Source organism: Athene cunicularia (assembly GCF_003259725.1).
Source record: "Athene cunicularia isolate RWA chromosome 12 unlocalized genomic scaffold, athCun1 chr12_part1, whole genome shotgun sequence".
In the NCBI taxonomy this organism is placed as follows: Eukaryota; Metazoa; Chordata; class Aves; order Strigiformes; family Strigidae; genus Athene; species Athene cunicularia.
Genome location: NW_020799116.1, coordinates 20,097,596 through 20,114,584, shown reverse-complemented (window position 1 = coordinate 20,114,584; position 16,989 = coordinate 20,097,596). Strand labels below are relative to the sequence as shown.

General features: G+C 36.4%; 1 protein-coding gene across 1 annotated transcript in view; it reads right to left on the bottom strand.

Moving 5' to 3' along the window:
• IARS (isoleucyl-tRNA synthetase) overlaps positions 1-16,989 on the bottom strand; it is a 107,992-nt gene that overhangs the window by 11,299 nt on the left and 79,704 nt on the right. Inside the window, exons 25-32 of the mRNA XM_026857429.1 lie at positions 16,328-16,430; positions 16,020-16,103; positions 8,498-8,672; positions 7,620-7,732; positions 7,234-7,329; positions 5,051-5,227; positions 1,277-1,388; positions 163-288 (exon numbers count right to left, since the gene is read on the bottom strand). Of these exons, the coding sequence (XP_026713230.1) occupies positions 163-288; positions 1,277-1,388; positions 5,051-5,227; positions 7,234-7,329; positions 7,620-7,732; positions 8,498-8,672; positions 16,020-16,103; positions 16,328-16,430 (986 nt within the window). The remainder of the gene's footprint in view (positions 1-162; positions 289-1,276; positions 1,389-5,050; positions 5,228-7,233; positions 7,330-7,619; positions 7,733-8,497; positions 8,673-16,019; positions 16,104-16,327; positions 16,431-16,989) is intronic.

Here is a 16,989-nt window from a genome sequence, read left to right as displayed (position 1 = left end):
AGTCACATCAAGCTAAGTACTATAAAATAGAATATTTCCTTATGTATTTTCTTGTCAATTTTGTATATATATAGAAAAATTATACAGTAAATAATTATACAGTAAATAACTCCTGGCTGCTGCTAGACAGACTTTCAATTTTCCTTGTCATACTCCATTTACCTGTTTTTCCATTAAAAACTGTCAGGTTTGAATTTTTAAGACCAAAAATGCAGGAGACAGCATCTACAAGTCCAGTGAAGTTCAAGGTATTATCTCCTTTTGGATTTTCCAGCAGCAACACACCATCTAAAACCAAAATTATGAAATTAAAATGCAGTTTGGAAGCAACATCCATGTTTCAATGATTTTCTAATGACTTTTTCTAATTACTTCCTGAGTTTCTCAGCTAACTTAAAAACTTCAAAACTGGCAATACTGCATCTTCCAGAAATTTTTTTAGTAAGAAAGGAAAAGAAGAAAGAAAACAGGGAACTGGACTCAAGTGTACTTCAGATTTACAGAAGTTATATTTGTTTTTATTAACAAAGCAATCAAATTTTTATGTCACTGAATTATAATCCAGTATTATATTGATTAAAAACTGACAGACTGCATGCCCTCCGAGATGTTCGGCAGCTTATATAGTTATGGTCATTGTTATTCAGTAAGCAGCTTTGTAAAGGTGTTAAACACGGCACTTAGTTTGACACACAAACTGCAAACACATGTAAGAAAAAAAATCCCAGAGAGCGCATTTAGTTTTCTCTCCTTTTAATCTATAACTTAACCTTCTAGTATTTCTAACAATACCACTGCACTCATCTTTTCATTATCCAAGACAGTCATATTCTCTAGTTTTAAGTATTCTTTTCAGCTCTATACTCAACATCTAAGTTTTTCAAAAGTAGTATCTCCTCCACATAAAGGCATCACTACATTTACAGTACTACGTCAAGAATTAAAAATTCTCAAGGTATGCACTCTGAGCGTGGGTGAACACACACAAAAGTACACACATCCTCCACACTCTATATAGATATTCACATACAAACCCTTCTGCAGAATATAAATAATTCATGTGCACACCTAAGTATTTACTTCAGGTCCACATCAGAATACATCATGGACAACATGAGGTCTTGCTTTTAAACTTGTTTTCAATAATTATTTAAAGCTACTGTTGGAAGGGAGTTTGCACTATCTTGCAAACAAATTCATGGCTCCAACATTCATCACAGTTCTGCAAACAAATTTTTAACACCACCAGTGACAATCAAACCCAATACGTTCCTACCTTGCTCTGTCCCATTAACACAAACTCTGAGGTTGACGTAGGCACAGGCTGGACCAACGCACTGACACAAACCACCTCTGACAAGTGTAATTTCTAGCTCTGATCCCTTCAGCTGAAGAAAGAGGAGTATTATGATTATTTGAATATTGTTTTATTAAACAAACTCAACAAAACATTCTCCTTAAATAAACATTATCAAGATCTTATCTTATTATACTAAACATGACTTACAATAAAATAGCAACGTTTGCCACATCTTCCTTCAGAGACAGAACGCTTCAAATACGAATTTGTCTTTAATATATGCTAAAGATAAGCAGCATTTAACACATAAGAAAAACAGAGTGGAATAAACAGCCTAATTTTCACAAGTGATGAACAGTGATGACAGTCTCCCAAAATATAATCCAAAAGTGAATATAGTTGAGAGGAACACTCTTCCAGAGGTAATTCAAAGTATCTGAGACAGGACCTTGCTCTCAGTCACTGCCTGGAGAAGCCTTCATCTGTCTCCAGGGGGCTACCAAGAACAACCAGGGGTAGCAGTTGCCTTGCTATCAAGCCAGCCTTTGTGAGTATCTCCCCATTAGCTATTAGTGAATCAATTAAAACTGGAAACACTCCATCAGAAAATGAAACATCCATCTTCCTGTGCAAATGAGAGACAGGATGAAAAGATCTGAGAATCTGCAGCAATACTCAGAAACAGATTTAGTCTGCAGAAGCCTTAAACCACAGCTTTAAGACTACGCTTTTTCCAAGCATGGGTCTCTTCCTGAACTAAGTACGGGCTGGAATTACTCCTGCGCCTACACCAACTATCACGGGAATCACACTTTAAAAGACCTCTTAATTAAAATTTTTAATTAAACAAATATCATCTAGAAATCACTTACATGAACAGTTAGTACTAAGGAGCCATTCAAGCCAACTTTTTGTAAATTTAGAACCAGTCTTTGTAAGAGTCACAGTCCAAATGGTGAGCAGACAAACTTGGAAGTGCCACTCTTTACTGAGCTCCTAATTACCACGTAAGGAAAGACTCTTATGGAGCAGCAAATCTCATTTTGTGTTTATCCATTATAACACCAATTAGAAATTCATTTTTCAAATAGCTGCTTTTCCATCCCAGTATTTTCTGAGCAACTGCTAATTTTTTTTTTAATGTTGTCTCGGAGCAAGTCTTTGGGAGAGGAGTTCTAAATTAAGGCCTTGTATCAAAAATTGATCCACGATAATTTCACAGAAATAGTGATCCTGAATGTAATCAAAATACTTGTAGAGAAGATAGACTGTATTTCATTTTTGTCTCAGTCTTCACATATATCCAACATCATGAAGACTTCTGTTATTGCTTTTAATAACTTCCAGAAATTTGGTGCAATGATCCTGTAGCAGTTAACTTATGCACTCGTGTGGAATTACACACTTTATTCTTTTAACTTGTATCTGCTTTTATAGCTGAAAGTGTGTAATGGCCACTGAAGCATTTCCCATGTCCGTACTGCTCACCAGCTCCGTCTGTATCAGCCCTCACCAACAGAAGACAGTCGATGCACAACTCAATCTGAATTCACATCTTCATAGTCTTTATGCCTGAAACCGCTCGTGCAAAATGCAATCCAGTTGTGACTAATAAAGACAACTAACCGTAGCCTTGGCTGATGCACCACACTGCAAATTCATTGCACGCAGCTGCAGCTATCAACTCTCCACAAAGGGCCAAACTTCTGAGCTGAAAGGATTTCTAAAAAGAGCTTTTTCATTTCAGATGTTTTTATTCACTGCTCTTAATGCGACAAGCTAGTTGCAGCAGAACAAACATCTGCTCCAAGCAATCCCTCTCTGCAGCCCCAGGAAGTGAGACTTCCAAGGAAGACTTTAAAGTTGCACTAAAATCTCAGTCATCTGTTTCTCTCTGCAACCTCTATTTTAAAGTCTAAGTATGTGACTAACAATTCAGAGGCACATCAAGTCTGAAAGCACAGTATCCATCTAAATGTGCAGAAGACAACCCACACAGCAAAGACCACAACGTACCTCCCTACAGAGTCAATCTGTGGTGTTTGAGACTCCGTAAAGTAAAATAATAAAAAACAACTCTGCATTTACTTACAAAGATTTTCTTTGACTCCATTTACTGTATGTAAACTGTATAGCTTTGGTACACAGAACTTGCAGTAAGTCTCTGATAATGGTTTTGTCTGAAAAAACCTCTCTGCTCAAGACTTTAAACTGAGAGGGAGGCACTCTCCACAGTACGACCAGTACAAGGTGATTACATTTCTATAAACGTAGTCATCAATTGCAAAAGCCACACAGAACTGTCAAATCATATACATGGTGTTATTTGAGTTAAAATTTTTTTATGTTTTCCGAGTCTGAAATCCGACATTTGTGCAAATGCCTAGCCTGACCCACAAACCTCCTACCTCCCGTTTACACACTAGCTTCGCCACTTCCAAAACTGAGCGATGTCTGGTTTTTGCTGACATCCAGACAACAGCTATCAACTATATCCGTAATATCCAGCACCTCTGTCAGGGCAAGATTTCATCTTTATGTAGACAGCATTATTTAAAACTAATCCAACAGACTCCTCTTTCAGCTTATCACAATGTTTTTAATCACTAGAGTCTGCTAAATTAAGATTTAGAAAACAGAAAAATAATAGTGGGGGAAAACCATACTTGAAAGCTTTCACAGAAAGGCACAGTGACAACATTAAAGCTCATGTACTGGGCAATTTCAGAGGCAGACACGGAGACAAGTGTTACCCAGCATTTTTTTTTTTCCCCAGCTGCTTTTATATTATAATTCAGATTTGATGATGATTTAACATCAAACTGTCCATCAGCAGTATCCCAATCAAACCAGTACTTAGAAGAAACAGCAAAATATTTGCACTGATTTCTCAACCACAATATTCTCTGCTTTTATGTAGTGTTTTTTCCTTGTCAGTATAGAAAACCGACAGATTTGAAAAAGGCCAAACAGAGCTTTGTTTCAAATCTGTACAACTTTGGAAGTGTAACTAATAAGTATAAAACATTTACTTTACACACACTGTTAAGACGGATAAAGTATGCGCCTTTCCTTTCAGCTGTTCTCAGACCACCGAGCCTTTCTGTAAATCAAATTTCAGGTTTGATATATCCTAAATTCTTGTCTTTCTGGTCTAGCAAGACATTCAGATTGAAGGGCCCTTTATCCACAATTCTGCTAGGAATGCCTTTTGAACACAGTAAGTTTGAATAAAACCATGGCAAAAGTATTCTCAAAACATGTTAGAAGAAACAATCAAAGAAAACAAAGGAAATGGTTCAAATCTGCTGCTGAAAGAATAATCAATCTGTGAAACTGCATTGTTACAAAAGACTGAACTTCAGCAATACGGGGAAAAAAACCAAGCATCCTCAAACATTAATAACTGAAGTTGGTCTTAAGCTAAAAGGCAAAATTTAGCCTCGAAGGAGAACATTTCTGATACAAAAGCATATTAACTTCAAGAAATCTGAGCACTTTTTTTTTTTCTTCTGTCTAAACAATGTACTAATCTAAGTTCAAATAACTATATTAATTAACTATGTATTAAGCTTATATGAACAACTACCCAAAACAGTTATTTTGGTACCAAAGTGGCTTCATTTTCAAAAATACTACTATATCCCACAAATAAATAGCGGCATACAATTTTTCTGTAATTGAAATACTTGGTTCAGTTAAAAGCAGATGACAAAATGAACTAAGCAGTCAACGCTTTTTCCTTCTTACTTGGGTTGTTTCCTGGATGAGAACTTCTTTTGAGGTAGGCACCGGGTAAGGCTTCAGGGCAGCCTTTATTGTTGCAAAAATGAAATCCATATGTTCCTTAATAACAGTATCCAGGTAGTTACCTTCTGGATGTGATCTGTAGTACACTGTAATCTCATCCGTAGGAACCAGATTGCGCTGTAGGATACACCAGATACACTATTGGTGACAGCAAGATGACTTTCACATACACAAACTAAAAGAAGAATACTTAAGTTAAAGAAAAAAGTATCTTTGAAAGATATTTACCAGATATTTGTTAAAAGTTTCCACCAAAGAGTTAAACAATTCTGACACAAGGGCAAGAAAAAGGCTTGAAACGTGGTGAGTTTTTCTTTAAAAGAGAATGACCAAATGGTGTACCTTACTCAAAATCTCTCACTTCCAAACTCATTTATCAACTCAATCCCTTAGTGAGCTGAAAGTCTATCAAATTTATTTTAAAACTTTTCCTGATGCACAAGAATTTTACTAGCATTTACATATCCTTTTAGCCTGCAATTAAACCTTCGGATCTTTACTGAGCAATTGCTCAATCAGTGACATTTTCTTCACACCCAACAGCCTCCAAGACATTTGGAAGGTGGTAAACCAGACTTTTAAGTTTTCGCATTAGTTCTGTCACATCTCACATATTAACATACACTTCAGGAAAAAAGCAATTAATTTTAATGGTATGCTTATTAAAGCTGAATTAGAAGAAAAATGTGCTTTAGTAAGAAAATGGTTTAAAGGAAAAAAAATAGCAGCACCAAGAAAACTTAATTTCTAAACTCTGCTAAAAATAACGACTACCCTAATGCCTGTAATAGTTACTGTGGATCCAGAAACTGTGTTCTTTATTACGTGTACACTTTTATAACAGGAGTGGGAATGAAAGAATGACAGAATAAATGCAAATTAGCATCATGTTAATTATGTGGCAAGATTAAGTATTTTGATATTCATTTAAGTGAGAATAAATATAGCCTTATGTTATTACAAAAGTAAATTCAAATCATCCAGTAACTTAGGATGAGTTTTCTTTTCAAGGCCACATTCCTGGTTTTATTTATACAGAAATTAATCTACATAGGCTTTTTTATATATATATTGTGCATATATATACACAAATATTTTAGTATAAATTTGTAATTTTTCAATCTTATACTGAAAATTCATGCAGTCTTAATTGTACAGATAACTTTTCCCACAAACACATCCCATGAACATTTTCTGTACACATCATCTAGAGCTCTTGCAGGACTTCTTCAGGCATAAGTCTGAAAAAGTTACAAATTCTAGTGTATTACCACCAAGTTAGTTGAGTGGGAAAACCCTATATATATCACAGAACAACATCTTCCACGTTTGCAATGTGTATGTGAGCAAGGGGACAGGGAATTGTTTTGTGGGTTTTTGTTTAAATTTACAGGTCTGAAACCTTTAAAATTCTTTGTACTAAGTTAAGTACTACTTAATGTCTTCTCCAGATAAAAGAAGACGACTTGTCATCTCCTCCATGGTGACCATGTTTTCTTGGCACAAAATGGAGATAGTGAGTGGAGCTCTTTCTGGGTTAATATTGCAGAGAGAAGGAAGTTACACTGGTTCAAAGTGGTTTACGTAAAGGTCAGACAGCATCATTAGTATGTATGACAAGAACAATTTAAAAAAAAAAAAAAAAAAAAAAATCAGTGCCAGAAATGCCTCCCACAATTTGCTAAAACACAACTCTCTCTCAGCAGTCCTAGGCTCAGTGTCTCAGCTCTCACCAGCCCAGCTGACGTATCATCACCGGAACCGAGATGGAACAGAAGGTAATTCTTGGCAAGGAGGCAGGCAGGCCTGAGAGATGTTTAACTGGGACTGAACCACTGCTATGTGGCTGAAGATAGAGTACAGGAGGAGTCCAGTCAAATAAAGTAGCTAATTCACTATGGATGATGTATAGCAAGTTCATTGTTCAGCTTGAGCTACTTAGTAATATGGGAATTCAAAATGAAAATAATTATTTTTAATTATTTATGTTCAATCAGAAAGCTTTATATGAGGAGTAAATGACACAGTGCTTCATGTTTCATTAAAAAGGTTACATGCTGCTGCATATTGCCCAAAGATTGCTTAAAAGTAAACTGTCTTGTTCCAAACCATTGCTTCCTAACCTTTTTGCGAAGCTTCTGGATGCGATTAATCACTTCCCGAGCAACTCCTTCATCCACCATGGACTGGTCTGGGGTAACATCTAGCAGAACTAAAACCTGAGGTAATGCACAGAAGACAGTTCAATAGGGGACAAACTCGAAACAAACTAGTATTAACTCACTCAGAAGCTCAGATACACTTTTAGAGAGCTCCTCACTTACAAAATATCATGTTGAAGGGTACTTTAACATCTCCAAAATTCAGAAGTTAGTTCAACAAATTCCAGGAGCCTATCTGAACAAAGAAAACCGCCCCAGCTTTCACCTCATCATTTCCATATTACTTCTAGAGGAACTCTTCCCTTAAAAAGAACCACCAAAAAACCACCAATAAAATAATAAAATACCTGAGCATCAGAATGCGCCTCGAACTGGGCAGATCCTCCTGCAACCTGATCAAAGGTATACATGAGACGAAGGTCTTCCCCATGCAGTTCGTGTCCTTCTACAACAATGGTGCCTGCAGAATTGGCAGATGAAAAGCATTTCTTACAATCAGAGTAAAAAAAAAAAAAAAAAATTCAAAAAGCTTTAAAAAAATATCTGATTTCAAATACATGAGATGCAGTATATTTGCAGTAAAGTTAAACAGCAGTTAAGCACTATTAACACTGAACTATCCCACACTGAGATTTTTCTTACAACCACAGGCAGAACTTCCTCAAACGCAGACACTTCAGCAACTGTTTGTGTATTATTTGAATGCAATGGAATACATCTTTAAAACAACCTTTATACTCAACTAAATCAAAATTTACGCTTAAGCAGTTAGCTAAACAGATTTAGCTGGAAAATTTACACCCACTTGTAAATCTGGAATTGAAGTAATGCTTTTAGAATAAAAACTACTGTACATATACCGAAATCAAATCTGATTCAGTTTTGCAGAACAGCAGTCTACTTCATTCTGCTCTTACAATAGCACTTAAACAGAAAAACAGTGTAAGATTAGTACACGTGGCCACTTCTAAGCTACTGTCAGCAAAATAATAAAAACTCTTCTCTTATTCTCATTAACATAAAATTTAAGAGGGATAATAACTGGGAAGTAGGTCTTAAGTTTCCCTAAGTCCACAGAAGGATACTTTTGCATCTGTTCCTGCAAACACTCGCTTAACATACACAAATCAAATGCAATTGCTTAGGTTTTTTCTGATGGGCCAAAGGACTTCGGATTTTTGGGGGGCAACTTTGCCATCATTTAGTGGTTTGTACCATTACATACCTGTCTCCTGGAATTCCTCCAGCTGCTCGCTCTTCAGCTCTTTGATTGCAGCCATGACAAGCTTAAATGCACCTTTCAAACGCTTCCCGAGCACCATGTGATCTGGTTCTGCTCTCAGCCGGACTCCATATTTATCTTTATTGGTAGATAGTGTCACTTGCCGTACATTAAGTTCCTATATAAATAAACCAAGAGAAAAAAAAATAAGCTAAAGAGCCATCATCTCTGACAGTTGTGGAAAGGGTACAAAACCCCAGGCCACAGTACTAGGGAACTCATACGTCTCAAGCTGCAAATTTTTAATACGGTTGTCTCTATGAGCTAAGTAACTTGCCAACACTGCAAGAGCAAATAAACCCAACTAATACTGAAACGATCCTTCAGCAGAAGATCCAGTTCTCCCCTTCAGTCAGCGAGACATTTCACTGTTCTTAATAGACTCCAGTCAGCTCAACTCAAATCAGATCCCTATTCAACAGCCAGTTTTATTTTACCATTACAACTGCCTGAAGAGATAAAATATTACTGTTGTAGGCAACAGCTTAGAAAAAGGCCTGGCAAAATTCAGGAAGAAAAATTTTGCTGAAATAGTCCTTTCAGTATGCCTTTAGCCAGAAAACTATAACCAACAATTTTATGTTTTAGGTTGTACAAATGCTACTGCCTCATTCTGTGTTTATTCTAGGTCCTTACAGTACGGAAAACCACCTTGCTCTGAGAAACTCCTATGCTCTGTAGCACAAGGTCAGTGTGCCAGAGAAGCCAAAAAGGCTTATAAAATCGGCATGAACTGCAGGAGGGGCCCCAGACCAAGGATTTTATTTTGCCACTACAGAAACTTGGGTGTGCCCATGTTTTACAAGTAATAAGAGCAGGTTTTGTGTCTGTATCTAATATATATAAGGGGAATATAGTGGTGCTGTGGAATATTTTAGAGAACAACTGGTTGACAGCGTTGCTACAACATGAGGAAACACTAAGGCTAGAACCTTTTGGAGAGAAGCTGAAGGAGGATATGATTGAGATTAAAAAAATTATCAAAGAGGTCGGTAAGGAATGTAAGACTGTTATTCACCAAATCCCCGAACAACCCCTCAAGTAAGGGAGCGTGCTGTGGAAATAGTAGGAGATCGGTTTAAAAGAGATATACAAGTAGTTAACCCTTGGAACTTAACACCACAGCAGAGGTAAGCAGGAGTGAACAACCAAGTTCAAAAAGGAATTAAGCTCATAACGGTAGGTACGTGACAAGATGTTACAGGGAACAGGCAGGCATGTGCCCTTGAATATGTTTAATACAATAGCTGCAGATGGTGACTATGACAGGAGTTTACTGCAAGAAGTGGCCAGGTGCTTGTGCTTTCATTAAATGGATTTTACCATTGCAGAGACTACCATGTGCTAGATGAGTCATGAGTCTAAACCTTTAAGTCATTTCTTACATTCTCAATGACAAATATTGTCCTCATCACATAAGCACATTAAAAAACACCAGTAAAAAAAAACCCACAAATCATTACATACCCTGACCATCATACAATGCCAAATTTGAAGTACCACAGCAAACCTCTTTGCTCTACATTTAATTCTGTCCAATGAACAAATGCATGAGACATATTAATAACACCAAGAAATAACGTCTTGGTATACCTCCTGTAAACAAGAGCACTGTATCCCAGTGTTTTGTGTCTTCAAGAGAAACTGTTTTTTCTCTGCTTTGTAAAGCCAAGTAAGAAACACAGACCAGGTAGGACTTGATACCTAAATTTTCAGTTTCACACAGGGTCACTCTCTATTTTTGGTGTAACATACCAGGGACAGATCTTGGTAACTGCCAACATGCAACTCTTCTACAGGTACAAGCCTGCACGTTTCACTGTAGTTTGGCAGGTTTTGCCTGTCAGGCTGCCCAATATTTGAAGCATTACATCTCCATTAGAAGGTTATTAAGAGTTCACATCAACATGATACAGAATCACCAAGTGCATTTGGCAAGCAAGCTACTCTAAGTCCTTTAGGAAGCTGAAGTAAATGATAGTGTCAGCATGACAGGACTAGCAAGTAGCCAAATATTTAGATTGAGAAGTAATGCTTAAATACAATCTCTGAGCTACAGTCTAATTCCCTAGGAAGTCCTACTGACATGAAGAGCCAAGAATACAACAGAAACTAATTTAGGAAATCTAATGGAAATGAGGTACTTTAGAAATTCAGTTTTAATGGGGTGCTGTTGGAAATGAGCCCACAAGTGGTAAATGACAACCTTGTGGGGAAAAAGAAATAATAATCCAAAAAATAGCACAAATTGAATGATGACTTTGGGCCTGATTAGATAAATTACATACAAGCCAACTCCATCAGGATAAGTTTTCTATACTAATAAGATTAGGGAACCATTCTTCTGTATACAGTATCAATTAAAAACACAGAATGGCTCTTCAAAGAAAAAGAAAGTCTGTATCTTAGGTCTGTTTATATCTTCCTCAATATAGCGCTTTGACTTTAAACAGTTCTTTATTTTTTATTCCCAATAAATCGAAATTAGCTCCTTAACACATCTTTCAAGTCTCATACACACAAACTGAGGCAACCAGTCTTCCCCATCACCAAGAAGGAAGGTCTGTATGGTCAGACATTCCTATGTACAACGGCCTTTTGTTGTTGCCATGTGCCAGACATGATCAGATCGACCGACATCCCAACTATTCCCAATTCCTACAACAAAGAAAGAGAATTGCCAGTGCTGTGGTTCAGCTTGGCTGAGCTGGGCTCTCTAAGCAAATATCCTAAAAAGGAAAATAAATATTGACTACATAATATTGTATGAAGCAAAATACTGAAGGACCACACACTGCCACAGTTCATAGGTCAGTTAATTCAGCCCATTCACAGACTCAGTCTACTACATCACTGTAACATCATTAACATTATGAAATACTGTTAGACCTTGGATTTGATGAAGTCACTTTTCTCTGTTTTATTATAGCCATACATAGGGGTGGGGGTGGAAGGGTATGCAAAGGTTGTATGCAAACAAGATGCTAATTGTGAAAGCAGTAAAATTGACTCCAATAAAACCTTTCACTGGAAGTAGTTAGGAAAAAGTAGTTCTGAACTAGGCTTGTAAAAGGCCTCAAATACTAATGAATAAAATGCAACTGTGTTCAGTTGTTAAAAGCCTTCTGTATTTATTTTTGTTTATCCTTTTTGCATGATAACCCTATACTCTGGACAGTTCTAACATTTAAATAGATTTTAATAATTTGCTATGTTTGACAAGAGAGTAAGATTGCAGATCAAAGACTACACCTACTTCTGAAAGAGTGATGAATGAAATTTTCAAAGAATTGACACGCCAATTTTTCCAATTCCTTTGTCAGCAACTGCATGAAAATAAATGCTGTATTTTTTCTTACAGATTACCTCTGGCACCTGCAAATTACTAGAAACATACTTCTGACATTCAGAGCTTTAGAACCTTTACTATGTAGGAGGTTAATGAACAAAGCTGCACATATAGCCCATATTCATTGACCTCTTTAGCTCTGAACCATATTAGTAAACAACTACACTGATTGCTGTGCAATACAATACAACACATACTAAGGTTCAGCATCAGCTTGTTGAATTTTAAGATAACTAATAAAAAATAGGACAATAGACAGTATTTTGTATTAGTGCTTCCATAAAGGTATTTGGGTTTGTTGCAACTCATTTCCCCATAAGACATACCATAACTTTGCAGTAGCAAATAAGTATAAAACAAATTCTGTACAATACAATTATGTAATAATTTATCAAATTGTTCAGTTGCATTGTTACCTTTTACTAGAAGTTGAGAGCAAATTTTGTCAGCTATCTTTTTGGAAGTAAGCTGAGTAAGGAAACCTTATCTCCCTTAAAATTGGATTCTGTAAAATCCACAAACCCAATTTTCAGATCAAGAAAATGTGATAAACAGTAACCTAAATGTCACAAAATTCTGCTATTGAAAAGATCCAGGTATTGAAATGATTAATAATAATTCTGAAGTGAAGCATCATAACTGCCTAGTTTAAGAAAAGTAATAGGTTAACATGACAGAAAATTCTTATGATCCCACTTGCAAATCAATAGATTTTTAAATCAAAACTCCTTTAGTGCACAATTCTTAAGAATTTAAATTCCACGGTAACTAAAAGCAAGAAGCACACAACACTGAACTAAAAGTCTTGTGCACTGAGCTATGACTCCCTTAGCCAGAGCTCTTAAGAAGCAGAAGTTTTAGAAACCTTCCTCAGATACTTATTTAGGCTTGAGGAAAGGCGGTATTACGGTATTGGCATAATATATAAGCAGAAGTTTAAGAGGTCCTCCACTGCTTTCATCATTTCTTGAATTCTTTACTGACATGGTTGTTCTCTCCAAGACCAGCAAGGCAAGTTGATCTTGCTTGGGTAGATACAGATTTTTGTTCTCTTTGTCAAGACAACTTGAACTAAAAGAGTTCCAACACATTTTAAGCATGTGACTAGATCTTCTGTTACAGAACTCTCTGAAGATACCTTATTGAAAGGAAGAAAGAACCCTTAACCTGCCAAGGACAGGAATATAAAAAGGGCCATGACATTTCTGGACAAGGGAAAAACATCCTTAGACACTGTACTGCCAGGGGTTATTATAATAGAAAAAGAATCTCTGAAGACCAATTTCACTGACTCTAGAGAATGAAAAATGTTACACACCCTTAGGAAAGAAGAAAAAAAAATAATCTATTAAATGGAAAGAAGCATAATCATGTGCTTCTTATATTAGAAGCATGCCTTAGTACAGCCATTGGAACTGTCATGAACTTGTAGAGACTGATCTGGAAAGTGAGAGATTCTGACAAAGGAAAGATGACAGGAAAGTCAAAGGTCAATTATTAGTAGAAATAATTTTATTTACAATAATGGAGACCATTATACAGAAACACAAACTAAAGACAGACTCCTGAACCCACCAGTCCTGTATTATATCAGCTCTTAAGTGTAGAGATTGTAAGGTGATATAACATGGAAAGAATTTCCTGAAGACAGAAGACAAACAGTAAGTTCTTCTGCAGTGTCAGATTCAAAGCTTCAAGTGCTGTGGATGGAGCTGAAGGAAAGGAAGCATTCTGAACTGCAGAGAATCCCTACATCTCCCACCCGATTACTGTACTTGGACACAGAAGCTGTACACTAACATGACAGCAGCTGGGAAGTACACAGGACAAAGAATTAAGTTATAACAGTAATCTGGGTTTAGTATATATGCTACAAGCACTTAAAATACAGGAAGAGACCAGACTTCAGAAGATAATGAAAAGCACACTCTACAGCTCACCTTTCTAGATGTAATGTTATCATGGGTGGGAAGGGAGGGAAGTCTTTCATAAGCTGTTCAAGATATACAGCTACATTGCTCTTCAATTTTTTTTTTTTCTAGTTTCTGCTCATTTAAACAGAGATTGTTTCAAACAAGTAGATTTGAGAGGGCAAGACAGGAGCAGATTAAGCTTGCAGTTCATACACATTCAAACTGTATTATGAGTTCTAAAAGATATCTCTTGAAGCAGTTAAGAAAGTTGATAATTTGGAGGACTGCTAGTTTTTGTATTCAACTGTACTTAACTTTCCTTACAAGGACTTTGCATCAAAGGCTAGTATCCCTTCCTCAGAAACATTTTTATCAGGAGGTCTGGAATGGGAAAGATGGTCTGAACAACTACCTAGGTGGTTCTGTTTTGCAAGACCTCTCCTTCAGTTCTCATCCGAAAGAAAAGCTGGCACCTATTCTGCCTCGTTGAATTAAGAGCAACACACAAAATACAACAAGATTGCATAAGGGAAGGATTCAAGTGAAAATCCAGACAGATTAAGACACAGAAATTGTTGTCATGAAGTAATCCTCAATTTATATTCACATCTAATGCATGCATTCTGCCCAGCATCAACATCAAATCAGTTCCTTTAGAATTCTGCTTTCTTAGCAAAGAGCTGCTATTTGAAATGCAATTCTTTCCTCCCCAAAACACATACAGTTACAAAGATGAAGTCATGGCTTATCTCCCCAAGGAACACAATGAAGCATCTGGGTGAGAAGTGATCATCTATCCCAACACTGCAGCAAGAGGAAATTAAGACTGCTCAGAAAGCACAGCATTGCTTAACCTGTCTTCCTTCTTCCTTAACCTGTCTTCCTTCTTCCCTCACTGCCTTCCAAAGTGGTTCTGAAAGGCCTCCAGTCTTACAATGGAGATGATATTACCTCTAACTCCCTGTTCAGCAAAGCAAGTATAAAGCCCCTAGGCCGCTTACAGTGCGGAACTACACACAGCATAGCTCATGATATCAAATGAATGATCATGACAGATTCAAGTAGTAAGAACCACTGGTTTTCAAGATGTTTTGAAGGTGCCAGCAACTAGAAAAAAGTTCAAAGTTGAACTGGCATTCATAGCTTTTTTTTTTTTTCCTTTTCTTTTTGAATAAAAAGACCATGGCTCATTAAAATTCATCACTGTAGCTGCAACATTTCCTTCTCACTGTTCTATGATTTCTCTTGTACATCGTAGATGTGAAAGAAGATGCAAGTTTATTTGTAATGAAATTTAATTGAACATAAAGACATTAAAAATCCCACTCTAGTCTTTTAAGCAATCAAAAAGTAATAGGTTTTGTGCCATCGCTACCACTTCTGAAATGCAGTACTGAAGTTTAAAAGATTTATTCAGAGCATAAACATATAAATAAATGAAGTTTATATATATAAAACCTACTTTTTCATTTCACTTCTTGAAAAAACTATGAATTTTTATATTACTAAGAACAGAAAGTGCAGCCAATTTCAAGAAGTTAAGCTCAAAAAGCCAAGGAGGGTTACTTTTTTTCTGAGTTCATGGGGCTTTTATATAAAGATTTAGAAGTAGGACAGGCTGCATTTCTCTAATGGACACACATTACAACAGTATTGTAGTGGCTTACAGGAGCAGATGAGTGTAAGAAATTGTATAGACTAACATCTTACTTATTTGACATTTTATTTCCTAAACAACATCCTGCAAAAATCTTGACTGTTCCCCTATTCTCCCTTACATGAACTCCTCCTCTCCATCAACCCTTCTACTTATTGTCAAACTGCTTTTAATGCCCTTTAACTGAAGAGATCACAAATTTTGCAACCCATCTCTTTGACAACATGTAGCCAACTACTGTCTTATTTTTATTCAGAAAATGTTTCCTCCTTTCACTGATCAAGGAAAAGAACATTTCCAATTGTCTCAGTCCTGTGTGGCCAGTTTGAGTTATTAAGTATTTCTCAATACTCTCTCCTCCTGACTAAGGATCGTCACCCATTTACTTTCATTTCTGTACACAGTACCTACTGATATCCCCTTTTGATATTCTCTTGAATTAATTTTACCTAGTGAGTTATTGTCAGTGGGGAAGGTTAGGGATTTGTTTGTTTAGGTAACTCACACAGACAATCCAGTTAAGCATCATGTTGATGATGTTCTTACCTCAAGTACATACTTCTCTAAAGATCTGACATTTTCCAGAGCCTCTGGATCCTGATGGATAACAACTACTTCCTTCAAAGGATACTGGGGAGAAGGAAAAAAAAAACCAAACGACAAATAACAAACAGAAACTTTTTTCCTTCCAACTGAAAAGAAATAATAATTTCTGAATTTATCATTTGAAGTATGTAACTGTTGAACTCTGTTAGCTATTCCAAACTTAATTATCCAATTTTCCCAAGCTTATCTCAAAGTTACCAAGCTATTGCACATTCCCAAGGTATTGATAAGAGATGTTGAGTTCTAACCTTTACTGGAATGGTTTTTCTGTCTCTGATTACTCGTCCAAGCTCAATAACAGACTGCAAACAAGAAACGGCACTTTCAATTTTTTTGTCGATGAGATCCTCCCTAGATTAAAAAGGAAACATTATATTGCTTCATCCTCATTGTATCTGAGCAGATTGAAAACATTTTACCCCCTTCACTGAAACTTCCTACAAGAGATTCAATTATGCCATGTTTGGGCAATTTGAAAAACGAACAAAGAGGTTTTTCTTCTCTCTGTGGAGAAGATGATGAGGAAATAACTTGCTGAAAACAAAACAGAGCTATTTTTAAATCATCTTTTGTTAGTACCTCTCACAAGATGGACATGATGGATTGACTCATACTACCTATTCTATTACTATCCAATAAAAAGGAAGATTTATATTAATATCATAAAAATATGCAAAAAGATATTATAAATAGGATACTTATAATGACAATGAAATATCTATAATGCAACCAACTCACTGGATCTCAATTTTAATCTTTTCCATGAATTCTAGATATTTCAGCTTGATGTTTTAGACAGTCTTGTCATCTTTCCTGGCTTCATCATTTTTCCTGGCTTCATCATTTTAACACCCTTCCATTTTGAGGCAAGGCAGAGTAGGGGGTGGGGGGGTGTTGCTTCCTTTGGGGG